The sequence below is a fragment of the Furipterus horrens genome, unplaced genomic scaffold (assembly GCF_987537825.1).
Source record: "Furipterus horrens unplaced genomic scaffold, mFurHor1.1.pri manual_scaffold_3, whole genome shotgun sequence".
In the NCBI taxonomy this organism is placed as follows: domain Eukaryota; kingdom Metazoa; phylum Chordata; class Mammalia; order Chiroptera; family Furipteridae; genus Furipterus; species Furipterus horrens.
Genome location: NW_028327173.1, coordinates 21,027,873 through 21,053,478, shown reverse-complemented (window position 1 = coordinate 21,053,478; position 25,606 = coordinate 21,027,873). Strand labels below are relative to the sequence as shown.

The 25,606-nt window shown below is 53.5% G+C and overlaps 2 protein-coding genes across 3 annotated transcripts; one reads left to right on the top strand and one right to left on the bottom strand.

Annotated features, from left to right (window-relative positions):
• The first annotated feature begins 3,323 nt into the window (after window positions 1–3,323).
• TMEM54 (transmembrane protein 54) lies at window positions 3,324–9,964 on the top strand. Of its 2 annotated transcripts, none has more exons than XM_090269044.1 (6): window positions 3,324–3,553; window positions 5,927–6,120; window positions 8,234–8,293; window positions 8,435–8,623; window positions 8,753–8,887; window positions 9,287–9,964. In XM_090269044.1, exons 1-6 carry the CDS (start codon window positions 3,475–3,477, stop codon window positions 9,377–9,379), a joined length of 750 nt encoding a protein of 249 aa, XP_090125170.1. In that variant the 5' UTR covers window positions 3,324–3,474; the 3' UTR covers window positions 9,380–9,964. The 2 variants fall into 2 exon arrangements, with proteins under 2 accessions (XP_090125170.1, XP_090125171.1); XM_090269045.1 differs by having other exon boundaries at window positions 3,333–3,553; window positions 9,305–9,964.
• On the bottom strand, window positions 9,539–17,605 carry HPCA (hippocalcin). Its single transcript, XM_090269046.1, has 4 exons — window positions 17,527–17,605; window positions 14,775–15,172; window positions 10,603–10,708; window positions 9,539–10,480 (listed from the first exon to the last, which is right to left on the bottom strand). The coding sequence occupies exons 2-4, from the start codon at window positions 15,150–15,152 to the stop codon at window positions 10,383–10,385; spliced, it is 582 nt and encodes a 193-aa protein (XP_090125172.1). The 5' UTR covers window positions 15,153–15,172; window positions 17,527–17,605; the 3' UTR covers window positions 9,539–10,382.
• Between the last annotated feature and the right edge of the window lie 8,001 nt (window positions 17,606–25,606).

Sequence of the window (25,606 nt, the reverse complement as noted above, 5' to 3'; positions counted from 1 at the left end):
ATGAGCTTTTTTTTTTTAGAAATGTAAAAGATAGAAAAATACAAAGAATAATAAACGCCCCCATTCACACCATCTAGAATTTGTCTTTGTAAACAAACAAAGCCCCCTTTAACTGTCTCTCCTTCTCAGACAAGCATGGTCAGTTGCCTTTAGTTTTGTGTACATATATATATATATATACATATATATATATATATATATACATATACATACCCCTCCCAACTGGCAACCATAAAAATGCTCTCTGTATCCATGATTCTGTCTATGTTCTTGTTTGCCTAGTTTGTTTCTGGATTCAATTGTTGATAGAAATGTGCTTATTGCCATTTTACTATTCCTAGTTTTGATCTTCTTTTTCTTAAAAAAAGCCCTTTAATATTTCATGTAATAATGGTTTGGTGATGATGAACTGGGCCCTGGCTGGTTTGGCTCAGTGGATTGAGCGTCGGTCTGCGAGCTAAGTGTCGCTGGTTCGATCTTCCAGTCAGAGCACATCAGAGAAGGAAAACTCTGACTCCAAAAAACCTCCGCTGCCTTGCGGCATACCTCTTCAGGGGAAAGGCTAAGGGAGTAAACCCCGACAGAAAATCTGGAGCCGGAGTCCCTAAGGCGGTTTGACGTTGTAGTCAACACCGGCAACTCCTGCGGCGCACCTGAAGCCAAGCTGTATTGACTCCATCTTTCCCTTGGACCCTTCAGCTGCGAAGAGAGGGGGGGTCTGCTGCATGGGCAACAGCAGACCCTCCATATCACCCTGCCCAGGCTCTGTAGCTTCAGCTTCACTGGAGAGGACACTCCAGCGTCATCGCAAGATGTCGATTCAACACGGGAGGAGACAGATACCGTGTCACTCCCGAGTCGGACTGCACAACCATTCTCGGCGGTGCAGATAGACTCTTAAGAAGCTACATCATCGTCTCTCGAGACGGACGGCTGCCGACAATGATATATATATATATATATAAAGAATATACAGGGTTTGTGTGTGATTGTTTTATTCACGTGGAGGAACTGTTCTTGTAATGGGGGCGGGTAGTTAAGGTGAGGAGGGGCTGCATAGGGAAAGAAGCCTGAACCACCATCCCCACTATCCCCAGCTGAGCAGCTCTGGGAAGACCCAGCCTCCAGTTTAGTGCTGCACTTGGTTGTTAAATGTCCCAGGAAGAGAGAGAATTACTACTTGTATTCTCTGGCTAGGTTTCAACCTGCCCTCATCTCCCTTAAGTTGGTTATGCCTCGGAATATGGGAAGCAAGGAAGGCAATCATTATCCCTATTTGACATATGGGGAAACTGAGGCCCAGGAAATGACTGAGCTGCCAGGATATCACAATGAGTTTGGTGGAGGACAAGTGACTAGAGCTTTGGCCTGGGGTTCTTCCTGGAACCTAAGGACAGTGTGCAGAGGGGTGGGGCAGAGGCAGGGAACACTGGCTGGCTTGGACTAATGGACTTCGGCCGATTGGCAATAAGGAAGAGAAACGTCAATAACTTCAGGCTTCTAAGGCTAGGCCCTGACCAGGAAACTGTTTCTGGAGGGAAATAGGTGGGCAGTTCTCCCTCCTCAGAGGCCCCAAAAAGCAGGCCCACTCCCTGAGGTCTGTGGGTCCCACTGTCCCCAACCACATGCATATACACACATGAGATTCAAAATCAGCTTTGCAGTGACCACATGTGCTCTCCAGGACAGCCCCTGGAAGATGGCCTTTGTGATCATAAAATTGTTGGTGGAGTGGGGGCAGGGTAGTGGTGAGGAGGAGGGTTCTTTTTTTCCTTTTTTCCTTTCTTACAAAAGCAAGACATGAATGAATGCTTATTGTCAGACTTCAACAATACAGCCATGTGTAAAACAAAAAACAAAACTCTCCCTCTTGCTCCCCTCCAGCCCATACCTCCCTTGGTTGTCATTTTTGGTGCTATTGCTTGCTATTAGGAACAGCTCATCCATAAACATCATTAAAGGCACGTGGATGTTTGCATTGTTTAGTGTGTAGGGTAAAGGCCTAGAAATGGAATTGCTGGGTCACATATACAAGTGTTTGGCCATTTACAATATGGATGAGTCCTGCCCAGTTGCCCTACTAAAAGGTTGTCCACATGGACATCAACACTCAAATGGCAGCCGATGGCTTGAGGAACTGTCCCTACCTTGCCTTTTACCTTATAAGTTTTTCTTCCCATCCTGCACCTGTTACACATTATCCCCCCTTCAGACAGCATATGGTAGGGAAGCATGTCTGCCTGGGGGTTACTAGACCAGTCTGCCTAATGGTGGTGGTCTGCCAATGTCACAGGGGGCTTCCAGACCCAGTTCCAGATGGTTTCATTTCTTTCTTTGGTGTCAATGTGTTCCATTAACACTCCAGAGGCTCTGTGTGTGCTGACCCAGGGGCCCAACACACAAGACACACAGTAGGCACGAGTATAGTTGTGCAGAAAGGCACACATTCAGTGGATATCTGGTATGCCAGGCTAGACTGAGCACCCAGATACCATCAACACCAGCCCCTGCCCTCCAGGGCATGAACCAGTGAGGTGAAGAACAAGGGCATGGAGACCTGGGTGGGAACCTCCACCACTTCCATCTAGCTGGCCACTCTTGGGCAAGTGCACCTCTGGATGCTGAGGCTGGAACAAGGGAGGGCACTGGTCCATCCTGGAACACTAAAGGGGTTCAGTAACCAATCACAGATTCGTAAAGCTCCTACTATGTGCTCCTGCCAGATCTACACTTTGTATAGATACTAGAGAGTTTTCAAAGCGTTTTCTTATTTTATCTCACCTCGATATTAGGGGGCAGAAATTATCCCTGATTTTCCAATGAGGGACCAGAGCCACCTCCCCCCACCCCCCACCGAGGTAAATCTCAGGCCAGGAACAGGAGAGAAAGCAGGTTAACCCAGCGGGTTAAGGACAGACCCTGGTCCCCCAGGCAGTGGTCCTTTACCAGCCACTCCTGCCTCTCCCCATCTTCTAGAAAGAAGTGGCTTCCCAGCCTTCACCGTGGGGATTTCCGCCCAGTTGCCCACCAGGTCACATTAACTGCAGCTAATATGAATACTATGCCGCCGCCGCCGCCGCCGCTCCCTCCCCCCCCGCCCCCCAACAACTCCCTAGCCTGGATGATAAGCTCCTGTGAGCCCCAGTTTCCATTTGTAAAATGGGTACCACTGAAGTGGGGATGGACTGAGAGTGTGTGTGGGGGGGTGCCGGCCGGGATCCTTGGCGGGCGTGGGAGGGTGGGGCCGGCGCTGTGACTCAGCCGGTCAGACCAGGAAGGGCTGCCCAGCCGGTCTGACCGGCTCCGGATGCAAGCAAACCGCCAGGGCCCTCCCGGGGCAGGGCCGCCCGGGGGGTGACGGGAAGGGAGGCCGGCCGGCCGCCCGAGAGCCCGGGCGGGCTCCGGGCGGGAAGTGGGCGCGGCGCGGCTGCGGGGCGCGCCACGGCTGCGGACCAGGATGGGAGCGGGGCCCCCATGCCGCCCGCCGCCTCTGGAGCCCCGCTGAGCCGGCCTCGGAGACCCTGCGTGGAAAACAAGATGTGTCTGCGCCTTGGTGAGCCGCAGGGGTGCGCTGCGGGAGGCAGGAACACACCCAACTCCGCCAGCAGGGGCGGAGCACTGTGGGGAGACCCCCGAACCCGGGGTCCAGGCCGCCTTCTCTGCAGGTCATTTTCCGCTCTGGGCCTCAGTTTCCTCAGCAGTGACATGGAGGGAGGAGGGCTGCTGATACCTTCTCCGTGTCTCTCCACCCCTCTTCCCCACTTTCCTTTCTTGCGGAGGTGGGACCCTCAGGCAGGAGAAGAAATGCTGGAGAGAGCAGCCCCCACCTTGCCCAGAAGAAAGAGCAGAGGAGGGGGTCAGGGCCCCGAGAGTTCTGAGCCAGAGGCTACCTGCCTTATGCTTCCTCAGCCTGGCAAAGGGTTCCCACTTCCATACTCTCCACTCATCCAAACAGGCCAGGAGAGAATAACCATTGGCAAACAGGACCCAGCAGAGAAATGGGGTGGATGTGTCCCCTTCCCCTCTCTCCCTGGGCACAGCGAAGCTGCTCTTGGGCATCAGACAGACCTGGAGAGTTCCCACTCTCTAGCTAAGAGACCTGGTGAGCCTCAGTTTCCTCAACTGTAAAATGGGGGTGACAGCCCCACTGCCTTGGGACTACTGTGAGGATGAAGTTAGCTCTAAGAAAAAAAGCTTACCACGGTGCCAGTCACACTGCTAAGTGTCCAAGAATGTGCTTAGAAACAAAGAAGTCAGCGACTGCCCTCAGACTCTCTGTCCAGTGCTCCAGGCACAGCCTCACGCTGGCTCAGGGCCTCCAGTTTGCCCAGTCGTGGCCCTGGTATACTGCTTGCTTTTCCTGAGCCCAGTCAACCTTGAGCCAGCTGATGGCTGGGTTGCCAGGTGGGTGGGTGGATGGGGCAAGGTGGGTCAGGCCCCTGGGACGAAGCTGCCATGCCCCTTCCTGTTGGGCTAGCAGTTCATCTTCACAGTGCCATTCCGGTTCCACATGCCTGTCCAGCCTGTCATCTGCCCTTTCATTCTCCACATCTGGTCCAGCTCCAGTTCCAGAGAGTCCTGTAGGCTCCACGTTCTCAGAACAGCCAGACCAAACCCTCCCCATTTCCCATTGGATGAATCTGGGCCTCAGAAAGGAAAGAAACTGGTACAAGGTCACACACAGTGTCTGTGGCTGGATGGTCCCATCCCTCCCTGATCCCTAGGAACTGCCTCTTGGCACAGGGTCCCCAAGAACACTTAAACTACAATTTCTTTTTTTTTTTTAAGTTGCAAAGCTCCCATGTATGAAATATGATCTACAGATGGGGAGACTGAGGTCTAGGAAGGGACTCAGTCAGGTCCCACCAGGTGCAGCTAAAGGAAGAAGGGACTGTTTAGTTATGGGGACCTGGCCTTCCAGTGTCACAGAGCTGGCTAGATTAAGGGGTCCCACAGGGCCAGGGGACCAGCATGGTGTGCCTACAGTGTAGAGCCAGGACCCATGGGGGAGATTCCAGAGAGCAGATCTGGAACAGCCTGAGCTGCCCAAGCAGGAGGTTCCCTGCTCCTGGGGGTGTGCAGCTAGGGGCTGGACAGCCACTTGGCCACAGGGAATTTGCTTGAGCCCCTGACGTTCCTTTGACCCCAGCCCCTCCCACCACCGCTACCACTTGCTAGTCCCTGCTTAGCGTCCCTGCACCAAGAGCTTGTTTTTCCCAGCACCCCCACTTTCCTATCCATCTTCCCAGGTATGTCCCTCCTTTCCCACTGGGAGACAAGATATTTTTTTTTCTTTCCACTTTACAGATGAGGAAATGGAGACTCAGAGGCTTGGGTTTCTGGCCTTCGCTCTCTGGGCACATGATGCTGTGCCCACCTCTGGGTGGTCAGTTCAGCAGTTGTGAGCTGAGTATCTACTGTGTGCCAGGCCTTATCCACCAGATTGAATCCCAAGCAGGACCTGATCCCTGCCCAATGATCCAGGACAGTGACTCACAAGTTCACTGTGGTACTTCAGGGCCTGGCACAGAGCAGTCACTCCATGAACATTTTGTCTAATGAACACATGAAAAAACCAAATCAGTGAATGGGAGCTAAGTGGAAGGATCATGGGTCTAGAGCTTGAAACCTGGGTTCAAATCCTAACCTGGCCACTCATGACCTTGAGAACTGACAAGGACTACCTTCCTTTATTAAGTACCACCTGGTGCTTTTCCAGCCTTAGAGTTCCAAGGACTCTCATGAAGGTATTGTGAACCCCTTTTCTGGGTGAGGAAATTGAGGCTCAGAGAAGACAACCTAATGGCCCCAAGTTCTCCAGAAATATTTAGAACCCAATGTCCATCACTCCTACCAAGGCCTTAGTTTTCTCCTCTGTCCAGCAGAATGAGCCCACTCCTGGCCCTGACACAGTTGTCCCCCACAGGTGGCCTGAGTGTGTGTGACTTCCGGAAGGTGTTGATGAAGACAGGGCTGGTGCTGGTGGTACTGGGCCATGTGAACTTCATCGCAGCCGCTTTACTCCATGGCACTGTGCTGCGCTATGTGGCTGCCCCCCACGATGCTGTGGCTCTGCAGTACTGCGTAGTCAACATCCTCTCTGTCACTTCTGCCATCGTGGTATGACCAGGCTGGGAGGGTGGCTGGTGGGAGCTGGAGGGGACTTGAAAGGTATTTGATGAGTCTCCACCCAGAGCCTGGACTGGGCAAAAGTAGAGAGCTGGAGCACTAACTCCTGCTCCATGCTTAACCGCCACACGAGCCACTCAACCTCTCTGCCTCAGCTGCCTCGTCTGTACAGTGGGGATCATAACAGTGTCCACTTTAGAGGGTCCTGATGAGTATTGAATGAGATCACTCACATAAAGTGCTTGGCACAGTGTCTGGCACATGCTCAGTGCTCACTACTCTGAGCTAGGATTATTATTATAATAGGGAAATAGGCAAGGCACCATTGGGCAGAAGGAAGGAGCATCAGCTCTGCTTGGGAGGGTTCATGAGGGTTCACAGAGGTAGAGTCCCCTGAGTTGGGAATTGATGGATGAGTAGAAATTCAAAGACAAGCTGCAATTACCATAACCCAGGTATGTGGCATGCTGGGGCCAACAGGTAATGAAGGAAGCTGGGATAGCATTCCAAGTACTGAGAATGGCAGATGCAAAGGTGTGGAGGCGGGAGTGGCTAAGATCTGTTCTGGAGACACTGCAAAAAACAATTCATCAGGAGCTTAGCATTAGGCCTGGTCTACAGTAAGTACAGAATAAATGGTGGCCATGGTTATAGCTAGATGTCAGTACCCGTTTGATGAATACATGAATGAAGGGGCCTGATATTCTCAAGTTCATGAATTTCTTTCCCACCTGTTAGCAGAGGTGGCCACAGCTTTTGGGCAACATCTGCACATCACTGTCTGAGTTCCTCCCCTGCCACCTCCTGGCTAAGGGACTTATTTCTCTCTCTAAGCCTGTTCCTCCCCCTGCTTATTGAAGCTCAGCCAGCCTGCTGGGCTCCAAGGCTTGGATAAGGAGGCTCACAGGCCCCAGCAAATAAGGGAGCCTCAGTCAGTGGGACAGGGCTGGGCCACGCAGATGTGTGTGGTGTCCCTTGGAGTTACTATCGCTGTTGTTTGTTCCTCTCACCAGCCTGGATAGAAGGCAGGGAAGACAGCGAGCTCAAGGGTAGGAGATCCACCAGGGATGGGCTTCAAGCTGGACCACTTCTGCTTTACCCTCATTTTCTCATTTAATTTTTATTGTTCGCAGCAACATGGGCCATAATTAGGGGAACACTGAGCCTCAGGGACTCAGCCTCCTGCAGATACAAAGAAGCCAAGCTGGATTTGAAATGTTGTGTCTGACACCAAAGCCAGTGTGTTTGCCATAGGCTCATCCTGCAGCGCGGGACTTAGCCCAGAGAGATAGAGCACCTGCTTGTGGCTGCACAGTGAATTAAAGACGTGGTGGGGCTCCTGTTGCACCATCTGCCTCCTGTGGGTTCAGCCTATGCCTGATAGAATGAGGGAGCTCAGGGAGGAAGCATAGATTAATGGAGCCCAAAAATCCATGGGGCAGCTAGTGGGTTAGACAACCACCTCTTGGGGCTGAGAGTGGCCAGGGGGTCCTGCAGGAGGAAGAACCCAAACAGGTGAAGAGGAGCAGGGAGGGTGTTCCTGAAAGGGCACTGCGTGGGCAGCGTCATAAGCAGGCTGTGTGTGGGTGTCCATATCCAGGACAATGAGGGTAGGGACTGGCCAAGGTGGGGTTGAGAAGCTGATGGGACTGAGGCCAGGTCACTGAGAACCTGAGATGATTTACTCCTAAGATTTTTACTTCTATTCCATAAAATTGTCCTGATTTGTTTATTTTGTTTTTAGCTCCTTGCCACCTAAGTTACTTAGTTTCTTCCCAAATCTCTTCCACGCCAGAGGCAAGTCATATATCCTGGTACCTGGCCCTGTGGTCCTGCGATACACAGGTCATTGTTTGAGATACACAGCTGTAGGCACTGGGGAGTCATGGAAGGTTGTAGGCAGGAAGTGACTGTTTTAGAAACATCACTTCGAGGCTGGACCATGGAGAGGTAATGAGGCCTAGGCTAAGCTGGGGAGAAGGAGGTAGTTTGCAGGACTCCAGTGGGCACTGGTGGAATCCTTATCCCAGAGTCCCCCTGACTACCCGCCCCTTGCCCACTCTCCTCAGCAGGGGTGGCAGGGCTGACTTGAGCCTTCCCACAGGTCATCACCTCGGGCATCGCAGCCATCGTGTTGTCACGCTACCTCCCCAGCATCCCCCTGGTATGTCGCACCTCCTGGGATGGGGCTTAGGGGTAGGAAGGGCCTGGCCTGCTTGGAGGGGGTGAGCTGACCCCATGGGGGCCAGCACTGCCCACGGGGGTCAAGCCTGACATCCATTGACCAGTGGCCTCTCCTATCCAGCGATGGGCAGTGTTTAGCTCGAGCGTGGCCTGTGCCCTTCTCTCTCTGACCTGTGCTCTTGGCCTCTTGGCCTCGATCGCCGTGACCTTTGCCACCCAGGGCCAGGCACTGCTGGCTGCCTGCACTTTTGAGAGCCCTGAACTACTGGCGCTGGCACCCGACTGTCCCTTCGACCCCACACGCATTTATGTGAGTGTTTAGGCCTGGGATGGGCGTGGGTCATCCAGGTGCTCATCAGAGGTGGGAAGGGTTCTCGGAGTCAGTGCTGCTCTCCACCCTCAACCCCTGCGGCCATCTGTGCCCCCTGTGCCCCCGCAGAGCTCCAGCCTGTGCCTTTGGGGCATCTCACTTGTGTTCTGCGTGGCAGAGAGTGTGTTTGCTGTGCGGTGCGCCCAGCTTGCCCACCAGCTGCTGCAACTGAGGCCCTGGTGGGGGAAAAGCAGCCACCATATGGTAAGGCCTATCATCCCCTCCACAACCTTAACTCCCCATATTTTGGGGGAACCCCTGCTAGGCAGCCCCCACCCCTCTGCATGGGGCTTCCATTTGAGAACTAGGGCAATAGTTCTCTCCCCAGGACCAACATGAAAGGCTTGGAGGCTCAGAGAGGTCAAATCTCCCGGCTAAGTCACACAGTTGACACCTGGTTCCCCCAGGGCCCAGAATCTGAGGGAGGGGGAAGGATATCTGGGTTCAAATTGGGGGCACTCCAAGGGTATGGCCTGGCTCTTGCCTGGTGGGAGGACGCAGTGATGTCCCTTTGCCTCAGAGATCCTCCCAGCCGTCCCCTCCTCCCATTTCCCTGGGTGTCCTGGAGGAGGGGACCCAGATACAGATCCCACAGCGGGGCAGCCTCCTGTGTCTCCACAGATGCAGGAGATCCTAGAGCCCGTGGAGGGCCATGACCTGATGAGTTGCTCCAGCTCTGGGCCACTGACCCTCTGACAGCTGATGCTTCACCTAAACCTCATGGCCCCTGGGGCCCTGCAACCAAGTCTGCACTGCGACCAGGCCAGGATTCCTGGAACCAACCCATGAGGACTCAGTGGCCATTCCTGGACCTGGGTGGGGATTTTACCCACCACCCCTGGCCACCCAGCCCACTGCACTGAAAGGAGACTTTATTCTGAAGTTATTAAAAAGAACAGAGATGCGCCACAGGGATGCATGCAGCGGGGGAGGGACTCGGCCAGGGGGCCTGTGCTTCTTTCCCGCGCAGGATGCAGTTGGGGCGGGGAGGGGGGGCGGCAGGGCTGTAGGGTGGTCTGCCCATCTATCTGTGGGCCTGTGTGTATGTATCTGAGGGAGGCAAAATGCACAGAGGGGTCCGTGGGTCTGTGTTCATCCAAGTGCTGAAAGGCAGGCAGGGGTTCATGGGACTTACAACTGGGTGCTGAATTGGGAGGTTTTCCTTTTGCAGCATGACCTCCAGACCAGCAAAGGCTGAGCAGGTAGGATGGCTCAAGCTTTTTCCTTACCCCTTCACCCCCACCCCCAATCGCCTCCTCCAAATAAAAAGACCTCCCCTCACCTGTGCTTCGTTTCTCCCCTCTCCAACCGGCTGAGATCTACAAGGGTGAGGAGCTTGCCTGGTGATTGGGGGAGGGAAGTCGGGCCTCCTGGCTGTGCTTGTTGGTGGGGAGGCAGGACGGCTGAAACTCTGATATTTAGGAAGCGGAAGACTAACTCGGAGGGGAGGACCAAGCCAGAGCCTGTGTCTCCGTATCATTGCGGAAGGGAGATACTGCCTCTTGGATTGGGGGGTACTAACCGCTTGCTTAGGCCTTGGGGGCGCGGCAGGGTTCCCTTTTCCGTAGGCTCCCCGCAGAGTGCAGACCCTGGGGGGAGGTCCAGTCTGACTCCCAGCCTGGATGGACACAGGGAGAGGAAGCTGAGAGCCGGGAGAGGGCCAGTGGAGGCAGGGAGGAGGGGGAACCGGGCTCCTCGCTCAGAACTGGGAGGCGCTGCTGGGGTCGCACTGCAGCAGACGCACGATGGACGGGTCGCTCTTGGCTCCGCGGATGAACTCCTCCAGGGACAGCTTGCCTGCAGGGCGAGGGGAAAGTGAAGGGGGAGAAGGCAGCCCCGAAGCAAGGGGAGACAAAGCAGAGCGACAGGAGGGGAAGGAGAGTGGCGCCCGCCCGTCCGCCCCTGCACATGACCCTCACCGTCGTTGTTTGTGTCCATTTGGCGGAAGATTTTCTCAGTCCTCTTTTCCGGGGTCGACTCGTCATCCGGCATCTTCATCACAGACGAAACCATTTTGTAAATGGCCTGGGGATCGGGAAGGGAGGCGAGGGAGTGAGACGAGACTGCCCGAGCCCCTCACCCCCACCACCTTCAAAAACACCCCCCTCCCCCCCCCCGGGTACGCTGACGATTGTCGCTCCAGCCAGGGTGAGGTGGGGAGGGGGCCACGGAGGCGTAGGGAACCGGGAGATTCAGGAAAGAGTGTCTGGGAAAGCTTCCCAGAAAGGTGGTGGGGGCTATAGGGGTGAGCCCTGACCAAGTAGCGCTATGTGGGAAAGGAGTTGCTGACAGAGGGATCTGCATATACAGAGACCCGCAGCGGGAAGCTCTGAGTGGGCGCCGAAACTTTGGGGGTAGCTGAGTGCAGGGGACATTGGGGCCGAAGGTTCCGAGGTCATTACGGAGTTAGCATTGCTTCCCAGAAACTCCCTGCGGCCCGCGCAGGTGACTGACTAGGGACGTTGGGCTGCTGTGTTGCTGTGGCCGGCAGGGGGCGCTGGGCAGCACCCAGGGCTGGAAGGCCTGAGGCAGCTGGGCCTAGAGGGGGCGGGGAACATTATGCAAATAAACGCAAATGAGCACCTGCCAGGGATGGGGACAACCTGGGCTTTGCTGGGCCCAAGGCTGCTGTCGCCACTTGCTGGAGCTCTGTAGGCAACATTAAGGAAGGTTTTTGGCGCTAAATGAATACAGAGCACATGGGGCTTGGCCTATAGGATACGCTGCGTCCTGGAGCTCAAGGACCGAACCGACCCATCGTCTCAATCTTCCAGCTTTTCGCTACTGAAACCACCTCCAAGAAGCCTGCCTCTCTTCTCCCATACCATACATTTACCCTACCTCAGATCCAGCTTTAGCCTTCACACTGGTCTCTTCCAGCATCATTTCCTTGGGTCTGTCCCCCAAGTTCTCTGCCTTTGAAAGTTCTTTCCAAACACAGATCTCCACCACCACGTCCCCAGCCCAGCGGGCCGCCTCCTTCTTCCAGTTATACACAGGCCTCCCTGCAGGCCTGCCATGCACTCAGCTCCTTCTGGATTCTGCCCCACGCTTCTTCTGCTGCCTCCCACTCCTCCTTGTGGCTCAGCTTACATGGTGCTTTCTTAGGGAGTCCTTCTCTGAGCCAAGCTGGGTCAGGGCCCATATGCTGGCACAGAGCCTCCTGGGCTTTTCCTTTGGGGACACCTCTCTGGAAGTAATTATGCCTTTGTTGGATTGTTCCTAGTCCCCAGCATACAAATAAGGACCATAGACGTCTAGCTAGTGTCCATATCCCCAGAACTTAGCAGAGTGCCAGATATCTGGCAGGAACGTCCCTTTTGAAAGCTGTTGGCACCTCCCGCAAGTCCAAACCATTTGGCCCTTGGCATTCAAAGTACTTCACATTCTGGTCCCTCTGACCTCTTCACCATCAGGCCTCCCCTGGGAGGTGATTCTGTCACAACCAAATACTCTGCACTGTTCAGATTTCCTGGCATGTACAGCCTCTGCCTGAAACAATGGTACTAGCTACCATTTACCAGGTGCTTACTATCTGTCGGGTACTTTACATGCATTATTTCTAACCATCACAACAGCCCTGAAAAGTAGGTATCACAATCCCCATTTTCCAGATAAAAAATAGAGGCTCAGAAAGGGAATTGATAACAAAGACCAGATTAGAACATGCTCCCTCTTCATTGCTGGATAGATGCTTGTGAGGTGGACCTGAAGTGGCATCCTGGTTCCACTACTCACTTGCTGTGTAGCCTTGGACAAGTACTTAACCTCTGTGAACCTCAGTTTCCTCATCTGTAAAATGGGAGTAATAGCTACCTCCTGAGGATTCTCTAGAGGATTAAATAAGATCATGTGTGCGGAACAGTGACTGGCTAAGGTGAGTGGTCAGTAAACAGCAGCTTGTATATAATTATTACTCTTCCACCATAGCCTCAATTCTTCCCTGACCTCATTCTCTCAAACTCCCAGACATCACATTTACGCTCCTGTCATCAAGCTGGTCAGTGTGGCCTGCGCACTGGCATGGAAGCCCCAAGCAGCCAAGGTGCAACTTCTTCCCTTCTAGTGTACTCACCTCTTGAAAAGGACTGAGTGAGTGACTTAGACAGTAATTTCTCCCCTTGTGACAACTGTACTCCTGAGCATCCTAATTAATTGTCTGGAATTGCTGCTCATTCATTGGAGCCGACTTGTAATTAATCAGTCACTGGGGTTTGCAGAGCTGTGTCTGCACTGGTTGGCTGGAGCTGACTGATGGGCTGTGGTGAGGGACACCAGGGCCCAGAGAGCAGAGGCCAGCCTGGGAGTCTTAAAGATGCCCAAGGAATGGGACTGGCTGGCGCCTCTAGCAGGCCTGAGATTTACCAGCATATACCAGTGCAACCACACTGAGTGGTAAAACATGAACACCCCATTCACACTGGCTGGAACCCAGCTGCTGCCCAATCTCTGAGTAATCCTCTACTCCCCTGGCTACCCCAGCCCTTCCACCAGGACCCCCAGAACTCCCCAATATGCATCAACCAGAGATTTAATGCCTGGCCCAAAGGAGTTGTTGACCATCATAAAAACTTTCCCCTAGAAATAGGCATACAGAGGGCACCACATCCCAAGGCAGCCTATTCTACTCTAACTGGAGAGGACAGTCCCAGACCCTTATTGGGAGAGAAGCCACAGAGTCCAGTAGGGGTTGGATTAGTTGGGAGTGGGGAACAGTCAGCAGCACTGAGGGACAAAAAGAGAAAGGATTCAGAGAGGCAGAAGGAAAGGGAGCAAGAGCTTGTGCAAAGCTGTGCAGAGGATTACTCAAGGCACATTCCAAGGATGTGGAAAGGCCATTCTGGCTAGGGCATAGAATGTGCCGATTATATACTGGGCCTTCTGCTAGAGTTCCTATCCCACTTTATGCCTGTAGAAGCCTTGAGGGTTAGTTAACATCCTCACTTTACAGAAGCTCAGGAAAGGAATGAACCAGGAACTGGATAGGTGAAAACAGAAACAGAGCCTTGATGGTCTTTATGTTAGCCTGAGGGGATGGATGCTTTAGAAGCTTTTTGAGATAAAGCTAACATGTCACATTTAAATTTGTATTAAAATGGCATTCATATCAGGTCCTTAAACCTGTATGATCAGAATCATAGTCCCCATTTTTCAGGGGGGCAATCTAAAAGTTGAGCCAACTCCAGAATTGGAAGCCAGACCCCTTTCAAGAGGCAGCTCTGAGTGGTGGTTAGCTTGAGCCTGACCCCACTTATTTACTGTGTGACCTTGGATACATCACTTTACCTCTCTGAGCTTGACAAGGTTTTTGTAAAAATGCACTGAGCTCACGGCTCTAAGTATCTCACTCAGCATGAATCTATTACTGGGCCTTCCATTAGTTGGTCTATGGTTGAGTATCCAGATGGAATGTGGACTGTGGATGTGGGTGGCTCACTCAGAGGCTGTGTGGCCTCAAGCAAATGTCTTTACCTCTCTGAGCATCTGTTTTCTCTTGAGTGAATGAGGAGTGATAAAATACAACTGGCCTGTACTCTACAGAAATGTCAAATCTTGAAAGACAAAGAAAGGCTGAGGAACTGTTATGGACTAAAGGGGACTAAAGAGACATGAAAACGAAATGCAATGTGTGATCCTAGATCAGGACAAAAAGAACATTATGAAGACAGTTGGCGAAATTGGAATATGGTCTGTAAGTTAGATAATAACAGTGTTTCTATGTTAAATGTCCTGACTTTGATAATCATATTATAGGTTAAGTAAGAGAATGTCCCTATTCTTAGGAAACATATCCTGATATGTTCAGGGTAAAGGTCTTGTTCAGAACAACAACAAAACATGTGCGCGCACACAATGACAAAACAAAAGTGGTCAAATGTTAATTGGTGAATCTGGGTAAAGTATATACAGGAGTTTACTCAACTTTTCTTTAAATTAGAAAGTATTTCCCAGTAAAGGGTTTTATAAATGAGTTATAAGAATAGCACCTGCCACTACCTACCCACAAGGGCTGTCAAGAGGATAAAAAACAGTTGGTGGGTCCAAGCTGCTAGGCCCCACACCTGGCATTCTGAGGGGCCCAGGGGCCCACCTGCACAATCTCAAGCATCTCCTCGCGGCTGATGTAGCCATTGCCATCCAGGTCGTACATGCTGAAGGCCCACATGAGCTTCTGCTCCAGGCGGCCACGTGAGGTCACACTCAGCGCGATGATGAACTCCCGGAAGTCAATGGTGCCATCACTGTTGGTGTCAAAGGTGCGGAAGACATGCTCAGCAAACTTGGAGGCATCACCATAGGGGAAGAAGTTGGCGTAGATCTTCTTGAACTCATCCACGTTGAGGATGCCTGTGGGACAGTCCTTGAGGAAGCCCTTGTACCACTCCTGCAGCTCCAGCTCTGAGAACTCCGTGTTCTCCCGCAGGTCCTGCAGCATCTCCGGCCTCAGCTTGCTGTTCTGCTTGCCCATGGCCACTGAGCTGATCCCACCTGGGTCCCCGAGAGGGTCAATGAATGGAGAGGAGAGGTCAGGCCCTCCTGGTCCCTTAACACCACTCCAGGAGAGCCCCCAGACACCAGACACCCCAGCCTCTGTTTTGACCCAGTGAGAGAGAGGAGTTGGCTCAAGGTCACACAGCCTGCATCCAGGCATCCTGCCGCTGTGACAGGCTCCATACAAGTTCCCCAGACCCTACACTTCCCCAGAGGACAGGCCTGGAGACCGAGGAAGGGAAGGGGGCCTACATTTACTAAGGCCCTTCTCAGGGCCAGCCACTGAGCCTTCACAGGAATACACGATTTCACCCTCACAGAGTGAAGCTTGGGAATTAGTCCCATTTTATAGATGAGAAGACAGGATCAAGGAAGTGAGGTGATCTGGTTCAAGTTACACAGCGATGGAGTGACAAGGCTGACTCCCAGAGTTGTCCAGGGAGGTGCAGAAAGGTTTCTGGTCCTCATCCCTCCTGTGCACTGCCCCCTCATTATCTCATATATGCCTGATTACCACGAGGTACACTTGCAGCCCAGACACTGGCTGTTCTCCCACACACTTGTACCTGACAAGAGGCAGCATAAGGTAGGTGTTAGCCTGGGCTCCCGAGCCAGACCTCCCAGGTTTAAATCCCAGGTCTTCCTCTTACCAGCTATGTGACCTTGGGCAATTTCCATAAACTCTCTCTGCCTCGTCTGTAAAGTGGACGTAATAGTACTGACCTCATTATAATTGTGGAATTAAATTAGTTAATACATATAAAGCATTTAGAACTATGCCTGCACATATAAGTGTTACATAAGTATTAAATAAGTAGATGTCACAGGACTCATGCACAATACACACATGAATACATACTGACATATATGCTACACAGCTCACCAAATCCACACACTGGGTCCCATGCTACTCACATACTAGCCCACACCCACCCATGGGTCACCATGCCTTCACACATGACAACATTCCCTCTGCTCTACAACTCACATGTACTGACACAGGGCACTACACATGCACAACTCCCATACTCTGTGCATCAAGACACATCAGCCCACAACCCCACATGTCCCACATATGCCATCACGCTCCCACGCCAACACCTCTCACATGGCCATCTGCACGTGGGACCCTCAGGCACCCTTGCCATCTTTCTCTTCCAGGGGTACTCTCTCTTCCGAAAGGAGCTGCAGCCCTTCACAGACCTATGAGGGGCCCATCTTCCTGGGAGACCTGGAGCCAGCCAACCCTCCGCCAACACTTACCTTTCCTCTAGTCCATCCAGAAAGGTCCCCTCAGTGCAGGAGCTTAGAGTGTGGAGGGCTAAGGGGACAGCAACGGAGAGGAGACAGCCAGACAGTTCTGGGCAAGGATGTGGGGATGTGTGCAGGTGAATCTCCCCTCAGCTTGGGTCTGTGAGACTGGGCAAGGGGGGTTCCTTGTGCGTGCATTTGCACAAAGCTCTGTGCACATGTGGGTGAGCTAATGTGCTCAAGTGTGAATGAGTGTCTCTGGTTTCTGCATTGCATTTGGCTCCCCATGTGTTTCAATACATATCTGTGCATGTGACTAGGTATGCACTCAGTACAGTGTGAGGGGGATGTGCCTGTGTGGCCCTTCGGGGGACCTGTGTGTGTCCTCAGCAGTGTCTCATATGCATGTTTCTGTAAGCTGGTCACCCTCCTTTCTAAATCAGCCTCTTCTGCCCCAAGCTGAGGACCCACGGAACAAGTGTGTGGGAGGGGCTGAGGAAATGCATGGGACTAGGGTGGCAGAGTGTGTCCCTTAGTCCCTTCCTCAAGGTCCAAGGAACTGGGTCATCAGGGAGGGGGCACAGAGATGTGCTGAGCAGGAGAGATTTCCAGTGCCCCTTCTTCCCTGCCACCCTCAGAGTTGCCCCTCCCAGTGGAAGACTTGGAAACGAGGGTGGTAGAAAATTCTGTTGTCTTGCAAAGACCCTCCTCTCTCCCCAGTCTCCCAAATGGGAAGGGCCAACTGCTCGACCTGAGAAACCTGCCTCTAGGACCTCCCCTGAACCTCTCCCCAGCTCTCGCCCTGAGCTTCTGTCTCAGTCCTTTCAGCACTGGAAGAGCGCCCGGCAAGTGGCCCCTCCTGGAGGGGGCGCTCTGAGTGGCTGAAGCAAGACTCCTCCGCGCTGGCCACTCGAAGGTCAGGACCCTGGAGAGCTCCACGCGTTTTTCCCCCAGGGATCCCCCATACCCTGAGCAACCGAAGGGAGGATTCCTGGGAGGCGCGAGAGCGGCAGGGTTGGGGAACCCTGGACGTGGCCCCCTACCTCCGGCATATCCCCTCCCCGCATCCCCCAGCCCCGGCCAGAGCGGCCCCCACTCACCCAGAGACGCGGAGACACCGACTGCGCAGGGAAGGCGGCGCTGCTGCGGCGCGCGGCGGCAGAGGCGGCCAGAGGGGCGGGCGGGTGGGGTGGGGGGGAGGAGGGAGGGACTGAGAAGGAGACGCCCCGCAGCGTTCGCCCCGAGTTCCTCCTCTCGGGGTGGGGTGTGGGGGTCCTTGTTCCTTCCTTTTCCTTCTAGTTCTGCGGGTGGAGGGAGTTATGACTAGGCTCCGCCCCTGCCCAGGAGAGCGAAGGGGGTGCCCTCACTTCCCCGCCCCCCTCACGAGGGAGCACCCGCGGGTGGAAGCTGGCTGAGGTCCCATGTTTTCAGCATCTCGACTCAGGTAGCCTGAATGGGTGGCGGGAGATCAGCGCCCAGACACCTCTTTTCTAAGCCGAGGCACCCAACACCCGGCCACTTCACTGCCTTCTTCCCCCACCCCTACCCTGGCGCGGGCCGCACGTCGAATCCTGATCCTGGCTGTGCGCTAATCGCCATCCCTGCCCCCACGCCTCAACTCCGGGACTTAAGCGGGGGGTGGGGGTGGGGGTGGCTCTTTGAGGAGGAGGCAGCGCCCACTCCTCCAGTCCTTGAGTTCTTCTGGGGCCAGGCACGCCCCTATCCCACCTCCGCCTTAGAGAGCAGAGTGCACCCCCATATCCTGACCGCCACTAAGGATCTCACTCTTGGAACCCCTCTTGAAAATGAATCCCACCTCCCAACATTGATCTAAAGTGCCCCCCTCAATCTAAGAAACCCCGTGCCTCCCTCCTCTGTCTCTGCCTATGACGGCTGGGAAGCACCTATCTCCAGCCTGAGGGGGGCGTTCTGAGGGGCATGGAGGTCCAGCCTCAGCAACAACCCCCTCTCCTGAACTCGAACTTTGTCCTTCCTCCATCTCTTGGAGGTGGTCCTATTGTCCCCACTTCACAGATGAGGAAACAGGCTCACAGGGGTTAAATGTCTGATAGCTAGTGCGCAGAAGCCTTGGACTTGAACCCATGTGCCCTCAACCATGCATTACATACATATTTATCAAGTAGGAGGTCCATGCCCAGCAGGGGTCTAGGCAGTGAGGTTACAGGAGTAGGCAGTAAACAAAGGACACAATACACAAGCCAGATCAAGTGTATTTGTTAAGGGTGTTTGGAAAAATTGAGATTGGTCTGCAGAGGCTGGGATGGCATAAGTGCTTAGGACCATGCCAAGGACTTTATGTTTTATTCCAGGTGGGATGGGAAGCTCTTGGGGCTTTAAGCAGAGTAAGGGCCTGACTTCCAGGTCAAGCTTACTTAGACATTCTGCCAAGAACAAACTGAGGACTGGGGGCCAGGGTGGGACCAGGGGACCAACTCCAGGTGAGAGATGACCAGGGCAGCATAGATGGGTCTAGTTCCCGGAGGGACTTTGATGGTGGGCAAACTGCATTGGTCTGCCTGGATAGCTCCTACCAATTCTGTGACAGCTGCTGGGAACCTCCTGGCTCCCCAGGGCTCAGAACAAAGCTCCACCTGCAGGTTCCCAGACCAAGCTGCTCAGGAGGTCCAAGTCCCTCCTGAAGTACCTCTTGCTTGAGGGCAGGCAAGGAGGGGAGGTCTCCGCTGGAGGAGCTGTGGGCCAGGCTGCGGAAGATGGGGAAGGCAGTTGGACCCTGCAGAACACCAGTTCCAACATGTGCCTTGGCGCTGGTATTGGGACCCCCGGTGGAGGCGTGAGAGACGCCAGACATGCGTGGGTGGTTCCCAGCTGCCTCCTGCGTGAGGACCTGGGAGTGGGAAGAGACTTGCTACTCAGCCTCCACGTCAGGCCCTTTGAGTGACAAGCTCTCTCCCCTCTCCCTACCAGGCCTGGAGGGCCTGCTTCAGGCCCTCCTCTCCTTCCTCCCTCTCCCACCTGCCTGAAGCCAGAGTCCTCCCAGTCTGTTCTAGGTCCTCTCCCCAACCTGTGGGTCTCAGTTTACCCTCCTGTGGGCTGCTCAGCCACCCTCTTTGCTTCCTCCCACTTTCTCGCCCCAGCTTTGCCTCCTCCAGCCTGAGTCCTCAGCTCAGCCCTCAGGAGCCTACTTCTGCTAGCCCCACTGTTTTTCTTCTCTGTGAGGGGGGCTCTGATGCCCTGCCCTCAGGACCCCCATCGTCATCCTGTCTCTTCTCTCTTGATGGGGCTTCTGGAGGCAGAACCTTAGCTTTCCCTCCTCTCCCTTTGACTTTCCCTGCACCTCAAGCGAGTAGGTAGATCTGGAGGCAAAGTTTGGGTCCTGGTAGGTTCTGCTGGTTACTTCCCATCAGCAACCTCTCCCCTCCCAGAAGCCTAAGAAGCTCTAGGAGACCCCTGTGAGCAAAAGCAGAAGGCTCGGGGTTCCCCACACTGCACAGCAAGGTCTCAAGGTCATGCCCTGAGATAGAGTCCAGAAAGGGGGGGGGTGCAGAGGGACAGTCTTCAGGAGGCCTGGGTCCCTCCCTTCTAGATGATTTGGAGCAGGTGTCTTCCTCTGTCAGAGCAGAAAGATTAGACAGGTGACTTGGGTCCCTTGACATTTTCCAAGATCAGAGCAGTGACAAGACTGGCCTCATTCACTGCCTCACTGGCCCCCTCAGGCTTGATATTCTGGACAGGAGCAAACACAGATGAGGTCCCAGCGGCCCTGGGACCCTGCCAATGTGCCTCCCATGAAGACCTTTTGCAGGGGTGAGTTGTTCTTGCTGATGACACACAGCCCCTCCCACCCCAGACTGAGGCATCTAGAAGGGAGAGAAGACATGTCTTAGGGTAACTGTAGAGGGTGGCTGTGAAAAGAACCAAGCAGCCGGCAGTGGGCAGGGTCAATGGGAGATGGACGAGAGGGCAAGTCCCAGGGGAGGGGAGGTCCCCAGCACCTGGCGAGGGTAGCCACCCCGCACCCCCACCCCGAGCACTAAAAGAACAGCCAGCTCCCAGGATGCTGAAGAGAAAAACAGTAGGGGATGAGTGGAGAGAGGACCACACAGCTCTGGAGCACCTACTGTATGCAGAGCACTTTGCCTGTGTCACCTCATTTGATCAGCACTAATCCTGAGGAGTCAATAATATTACTGCCATTTTACAGATGTGGAGACTGAGGCTTCAGAGAAGTGAAGTCACCTGCCTGAGGTACCACAGCAAGAAAGGAAGTGTCAGCATTTGAACCCAGTTCTGTCTGAGTCAGGAGCCCTTGCCCCTCCCTAGAAGCCTTTCATTGAGGTAGGTGGAGGTAGCTCCACCCCAACCCCTCAGAGGCCCAGCCCCCACCATCCCCTCTTTGGTCCCAAAGAGTTTGGAAAATCCCGATGGGAGCAGATGGTGGGGACAGATGGAGGGAAAAGCATCTCGGGACTGAATTACACAAACAAACATTAATAAAGTGATTAAAACCTCAAACCACCCTTTTCCAAAGGGCCCTGCCTACCCCAACCTGGAGCACAGTGGATCCTGAGGTGGAGGCCTGGGGGTCTCCGGATGCCTGGCATCTTAGCCCAACTGATCCCAGCTTCTGCCTGCCCCCTTCACTGCTCGGGACCACCCCCGGACCAGAGCCCAGGGTGGCAGAACTGCCAGGAGCACAGCCTGGGCTTGGCTGTTCCCAAGGAAGCTGGGCCAGGAGGAACAGAACAAGGCAGTGGCCGGGGGTGTTGGGAAAATCCTGGGAGCTGGGACTGCAGACCTGTAGTCAGGGGTAACAGGGATGCTGTGGTGGAGCTGGGGTCCCTTGAGTAAACTTACTTACGGGGTTCAGAGAGATGTCATGCCTACCCAGGTCACATGGCAGCCTTGTAGCTCCCACTGAGCAGTGCGAACCCTGACCCACCACTCACCCCCACGATGGACAGTAGAAAGGCCCTGGAAACTTCAGTTGGTTCCTTCATTTGTAAAATGGAAAGGATAACAACATAATAATAGTGCCCCACTCTGGCAAGGGTCATTGTGAGGATCGCGAGAAAACCTGGGCCTGCGCACAGTCTCTGCCCAATAAATGTGGGTTCCTAGTGGATAATAAGGAATCCTTGGTGTCAGCGGGTTGGGAAGATGGTTGGAGATGGTCCCCCTACAGAGCAGAAGTTTGGGCCTGCAGAGCCTCAGAGGCTGCCAGGCTCTGCAGCAAAGAGATGCCTGCAATGTCCCCTAAGAAGAGCACTGAACCCCAAGAAGGCAGCTGATCCCTCAGCCGAACCCAGAATCCAGGAGTGAGAAAGGGGCTGCATCTTTGCTGGTCCCTCAATATGAGAGTACAGACTCCACAGGACGATGGACCCAAGTGAAGATCCCGGGGTGGCCCCTTCCCAGCTTTGCAAACATTGGCAGAAACAACTCCTCTGAACCTCTGGCTCCTCAATAAAACCTGCATTTCCAGCTGCCTCTGGACTTGCTCCCAGAAGCCCACAGATCCCTTGGACCCAAGTCAGCCAGTATCACACTCATCACCTTCCACCCCAGACTGTCCTGTGCCTCTTCACCTATTAAACAAACCTGAGGCTCCACCCCATCCAGGACCCCTCACCTCTGCACCTGCTTCTTTCCCAAGTCAGCCCTTTTCACTAGAGGATGTCTCTCAGGCCTGCCCCGTCCTCTCCCCACCACCTCCCCTGCCCCTCTGCCTTGTCAGATCGCCCTGTGTTATCACTCTGGTCCTCTCACAGCTCTGCCCACTTTCAGTTTCTCTAAATCAAGTCTCCTTCCTCTCTGTTAATAACCTTCCATGGCTCCCCATTGCCTACCAGAGTAAGTAGACAGTCGAGACTCTATGCCATGCCCCAACCCTCACCTCCCACCTCGGGCTTACCCTCCTCCTGCCTTTAAGCTCCCCACCAGTCCAGCATCAGCCACGCCCTCTGGTCTCTCTGGCCATTTGAAAATTGTTTCCAGGTTCACAGCAAATGGAAGTGAAACAAAGGGCAGGAGGCTGCGTATTCACTTGTAACCTTGTACCCAATTCTGTCTGATGTGTTACAGCCTGCATACAGGACATCTGAGACTTCAGTCAAAATCTGAAAGCCTTCTGGCAGCCCAGCTCTGCCCTGGGGGTTTGCCCAGGCTCAAAGCGGCACCAGAGAAGTGGTTGGATTCCCCAGTCCCCTCTGTGCTCATGTGGTGCAGGGCTGGGCCAGGGGGACGGGGGTACAGACCTGACCCACTGCTTACCAACTGTGTCCTCCAGGAGCTTCAGTTATTCTGTGAAATGCCTCCTTCCCAGGGCTGCTGCAAGGGCCCTGGAAGACTCTATGGAGGGCAGTGCACTTGAAGGAGGCTGCTCTATGACCCTTTAGGGCTCAGAGGGGGACCCTCATACAGCCTTGAGGGCAGGTGACTTCAGAGAGAGGAAAGGTAACAAACATCCCAGCTCAAGGCTTCTGCTGGCACCTGCTATTATGCCCATTTTACAGAGGGGGAAACTGAGGCAAAGAGAGATCAAGTTCCCTGTGTGAGACTGCAGGGGGTTAGAGCCAGATCCAAGATGGGACCCAGCTCTGTTTCTCGAGCCCTTCCCAGTGGGCCAGGTTGCCTTGAAGAAGCAAAGGCTTCCCTGAGAATTCAGAGTCCTGGGACCCAGAGTCCCAGATTCCCAAACCCTAGAGGCCAAGGTTGCCTTATCCCAGGGGCCTCATGCTCCGGACCTCTCTCTTTTCCTGGGAAGACTGGGTCAGCTTCTCATTTCTGGCACCTTAGGTTCTCCCTGAAACTGGGGATTGCCTCTTTGTTTCCATAGTAACAGTGAACAGAGGGGCCTCCTGAATCAGTGCAGAATACCGCACAGGGACCTGCAAGTATGCATGTGCCCAGGGAATCCCTGGGTGGGCAGCCTTGGATACATGAATGCATGCACATGCATATTCATGCATGCCTTTGCACATATGTGCATGCCCAATGCACATGTGTGCATACCCATGCCCCTTTGTGAACACACATGCACACTCTTGCTCATGCAGGCACATGCACAATGTGCCTGCTAACCGAAAAGTGGGTCAGGACATGATCCTGCCTGACATGACCCACTCCCACAGCCACACACTGGCTTGCTTGATGTAGGAAAGGTCTTGGGGAAATGAGGGACTTGGATTTTATAATAATCTAACTGCTACATTTATAGATACTATGTACCCACTACTTCATTTTCCTTTTCACATATAACATCTGCTCTACCCACCACAACGCCACTTTAAGATAGATGCCCAGTGAGGAAACAGGTTCAGAGAGGTAGAGTGATTTGTCTGAGGTCACAAAGTAGGCCAAGCCAAGATTTGAGCCCAGGAGTGTTTGGCTCCTGCCTTCTCCACCAGACCCCTCAATGCCAGACCCTCAGACACAGTAGGGGAGGCCTAGCACAGGCGAGTTGGAGCTGAGTGTTCCTGGGTGTGTGACTCTGGATCCTCAGATTCCCTCTCCGGCCTCCAACCATTCCTGAGACTGAGGAGTGCAGGGAGCTCCAGAGGATAGCAGGGGGCTTTCCTTCCACTTATTTCTTCCCAGTTAGCAGAAAAGGAACTTTGAATAGCAAGAACAAGACCCACTGGGAATTTCCTGCTGGTGAAGCCAGCTGAGGTCACTCGTGAGCTCCCTGCCCTTCTTGAAAAAGCAAGAATCCAGCTGCTGGGGGCTTGGCTCTCCAACCTAATGGGCCTTTCAGGTAGACCCTGGGGAAATAAGGGGCCTGAAGGCAGAAGCTAGGCCAGGGGTCACTCTGAACCAGGAATTAAGCAGGGGTATGCCTTTCAGGAGGCAGCTTTCAGCAAGAGGATGATCTGACAGTGAAAACATGCTGCTGGGAGGTACTGAACTCCCTGTCACTGGAGGCATCCCAGGTTATTAGGCCCTGGATACTTCTGGGTTACAAAATTCAAAATAAACAATGACTGAGTCCTGCATCACTATTATTGTCATTGTCGTTGTCATCATAGCTACCCTGATTGGACACCCTTTGTGTGAGGCACTTTAAGATACATTACAACTATTAAAAATAGCAGCTCCGAGACTTCTAGCCAAGATGGAGGCCTAGACAGACACACTGCGTTTCCCTCCACAACTAAGAAGGAATACAACTACCTCAAAACTAGGGACAACCACAAGTTCCAGAAAATTGAGCTGCATGGAAGTCCAACAAAGATATAAAAAAGAAATACTCATCCAGACAGGTAGAAGGGGCAGAGCCAAGTGGACAGGACACAGTGTACTGGCAGCAGCGGCGGCGGCAGTGGCAAGCCAGCAGAAAGTGCAGTCACACATTTTAAAAAGCCAGGAGGGACACCTGGGGAGCACTCCCAGAACCAGACCAGACCACACAGCTCATGCCCCAGCACCGGGGAAAATAAAGACTCATTATTCCTGACTGTGCAAACCTGTGGGGGTTGGGGCGGAGGCAGAAACTCCTGTTCTCTCAGCAGAGTCTCCTTGTTTAAAGGGCCCCATGGTTCTAGAACGCCTGCAGACCCACCCAACCCAGGAACAACAGCCAGGGTAACAGCTAGAGAGGCACCAGTCCCATACGGAAGGGGAATAAGTGCCTGAAAAAGAGGCGAGTGCTGAGCAAGCGGCATTTTTCCCTCTCAGACACCTCCCCTACATACAGCACCACAACGTGGTGAAACGGGTCGCCCTGTACTGATGAATACCTAAGGCTCCACCCCTTACAATGTAACATATGCGACAGCTCTACCTAAGACACAGAGGCAAACAAACACAGGAGCCTGTCAAGATGAGGAGACAGAGAAGTATGGCCCAAAAGAGGGAACAGATCAAGGTTCCAGTGGGAGAACTAAGCGATAAGGAGACAGCCAACCTAACGAACGAGGAGATTGCCAACCTAACAGATGTAGAGTTCGAAACACTGGTGATAAAGATGCTCACAGGCTTGACAGATATACTTAAGTATGGCAAACGCATAAGGAAAGAAGTAAAGGCTATGCTAAATGAAACAAAGGAAAATCCACACAAAACCAATGGTGAAGGGAAGAAAACTGGGGTTCAAGTCAATGATTTGGAATATAAGGAAGAAAGAAACAGTCAACCAGTACAGAATAAGGAAGCAAGAATTGAAAAAAATGAGGAGAGGCTTAGAAACTTCTGGGACAACTT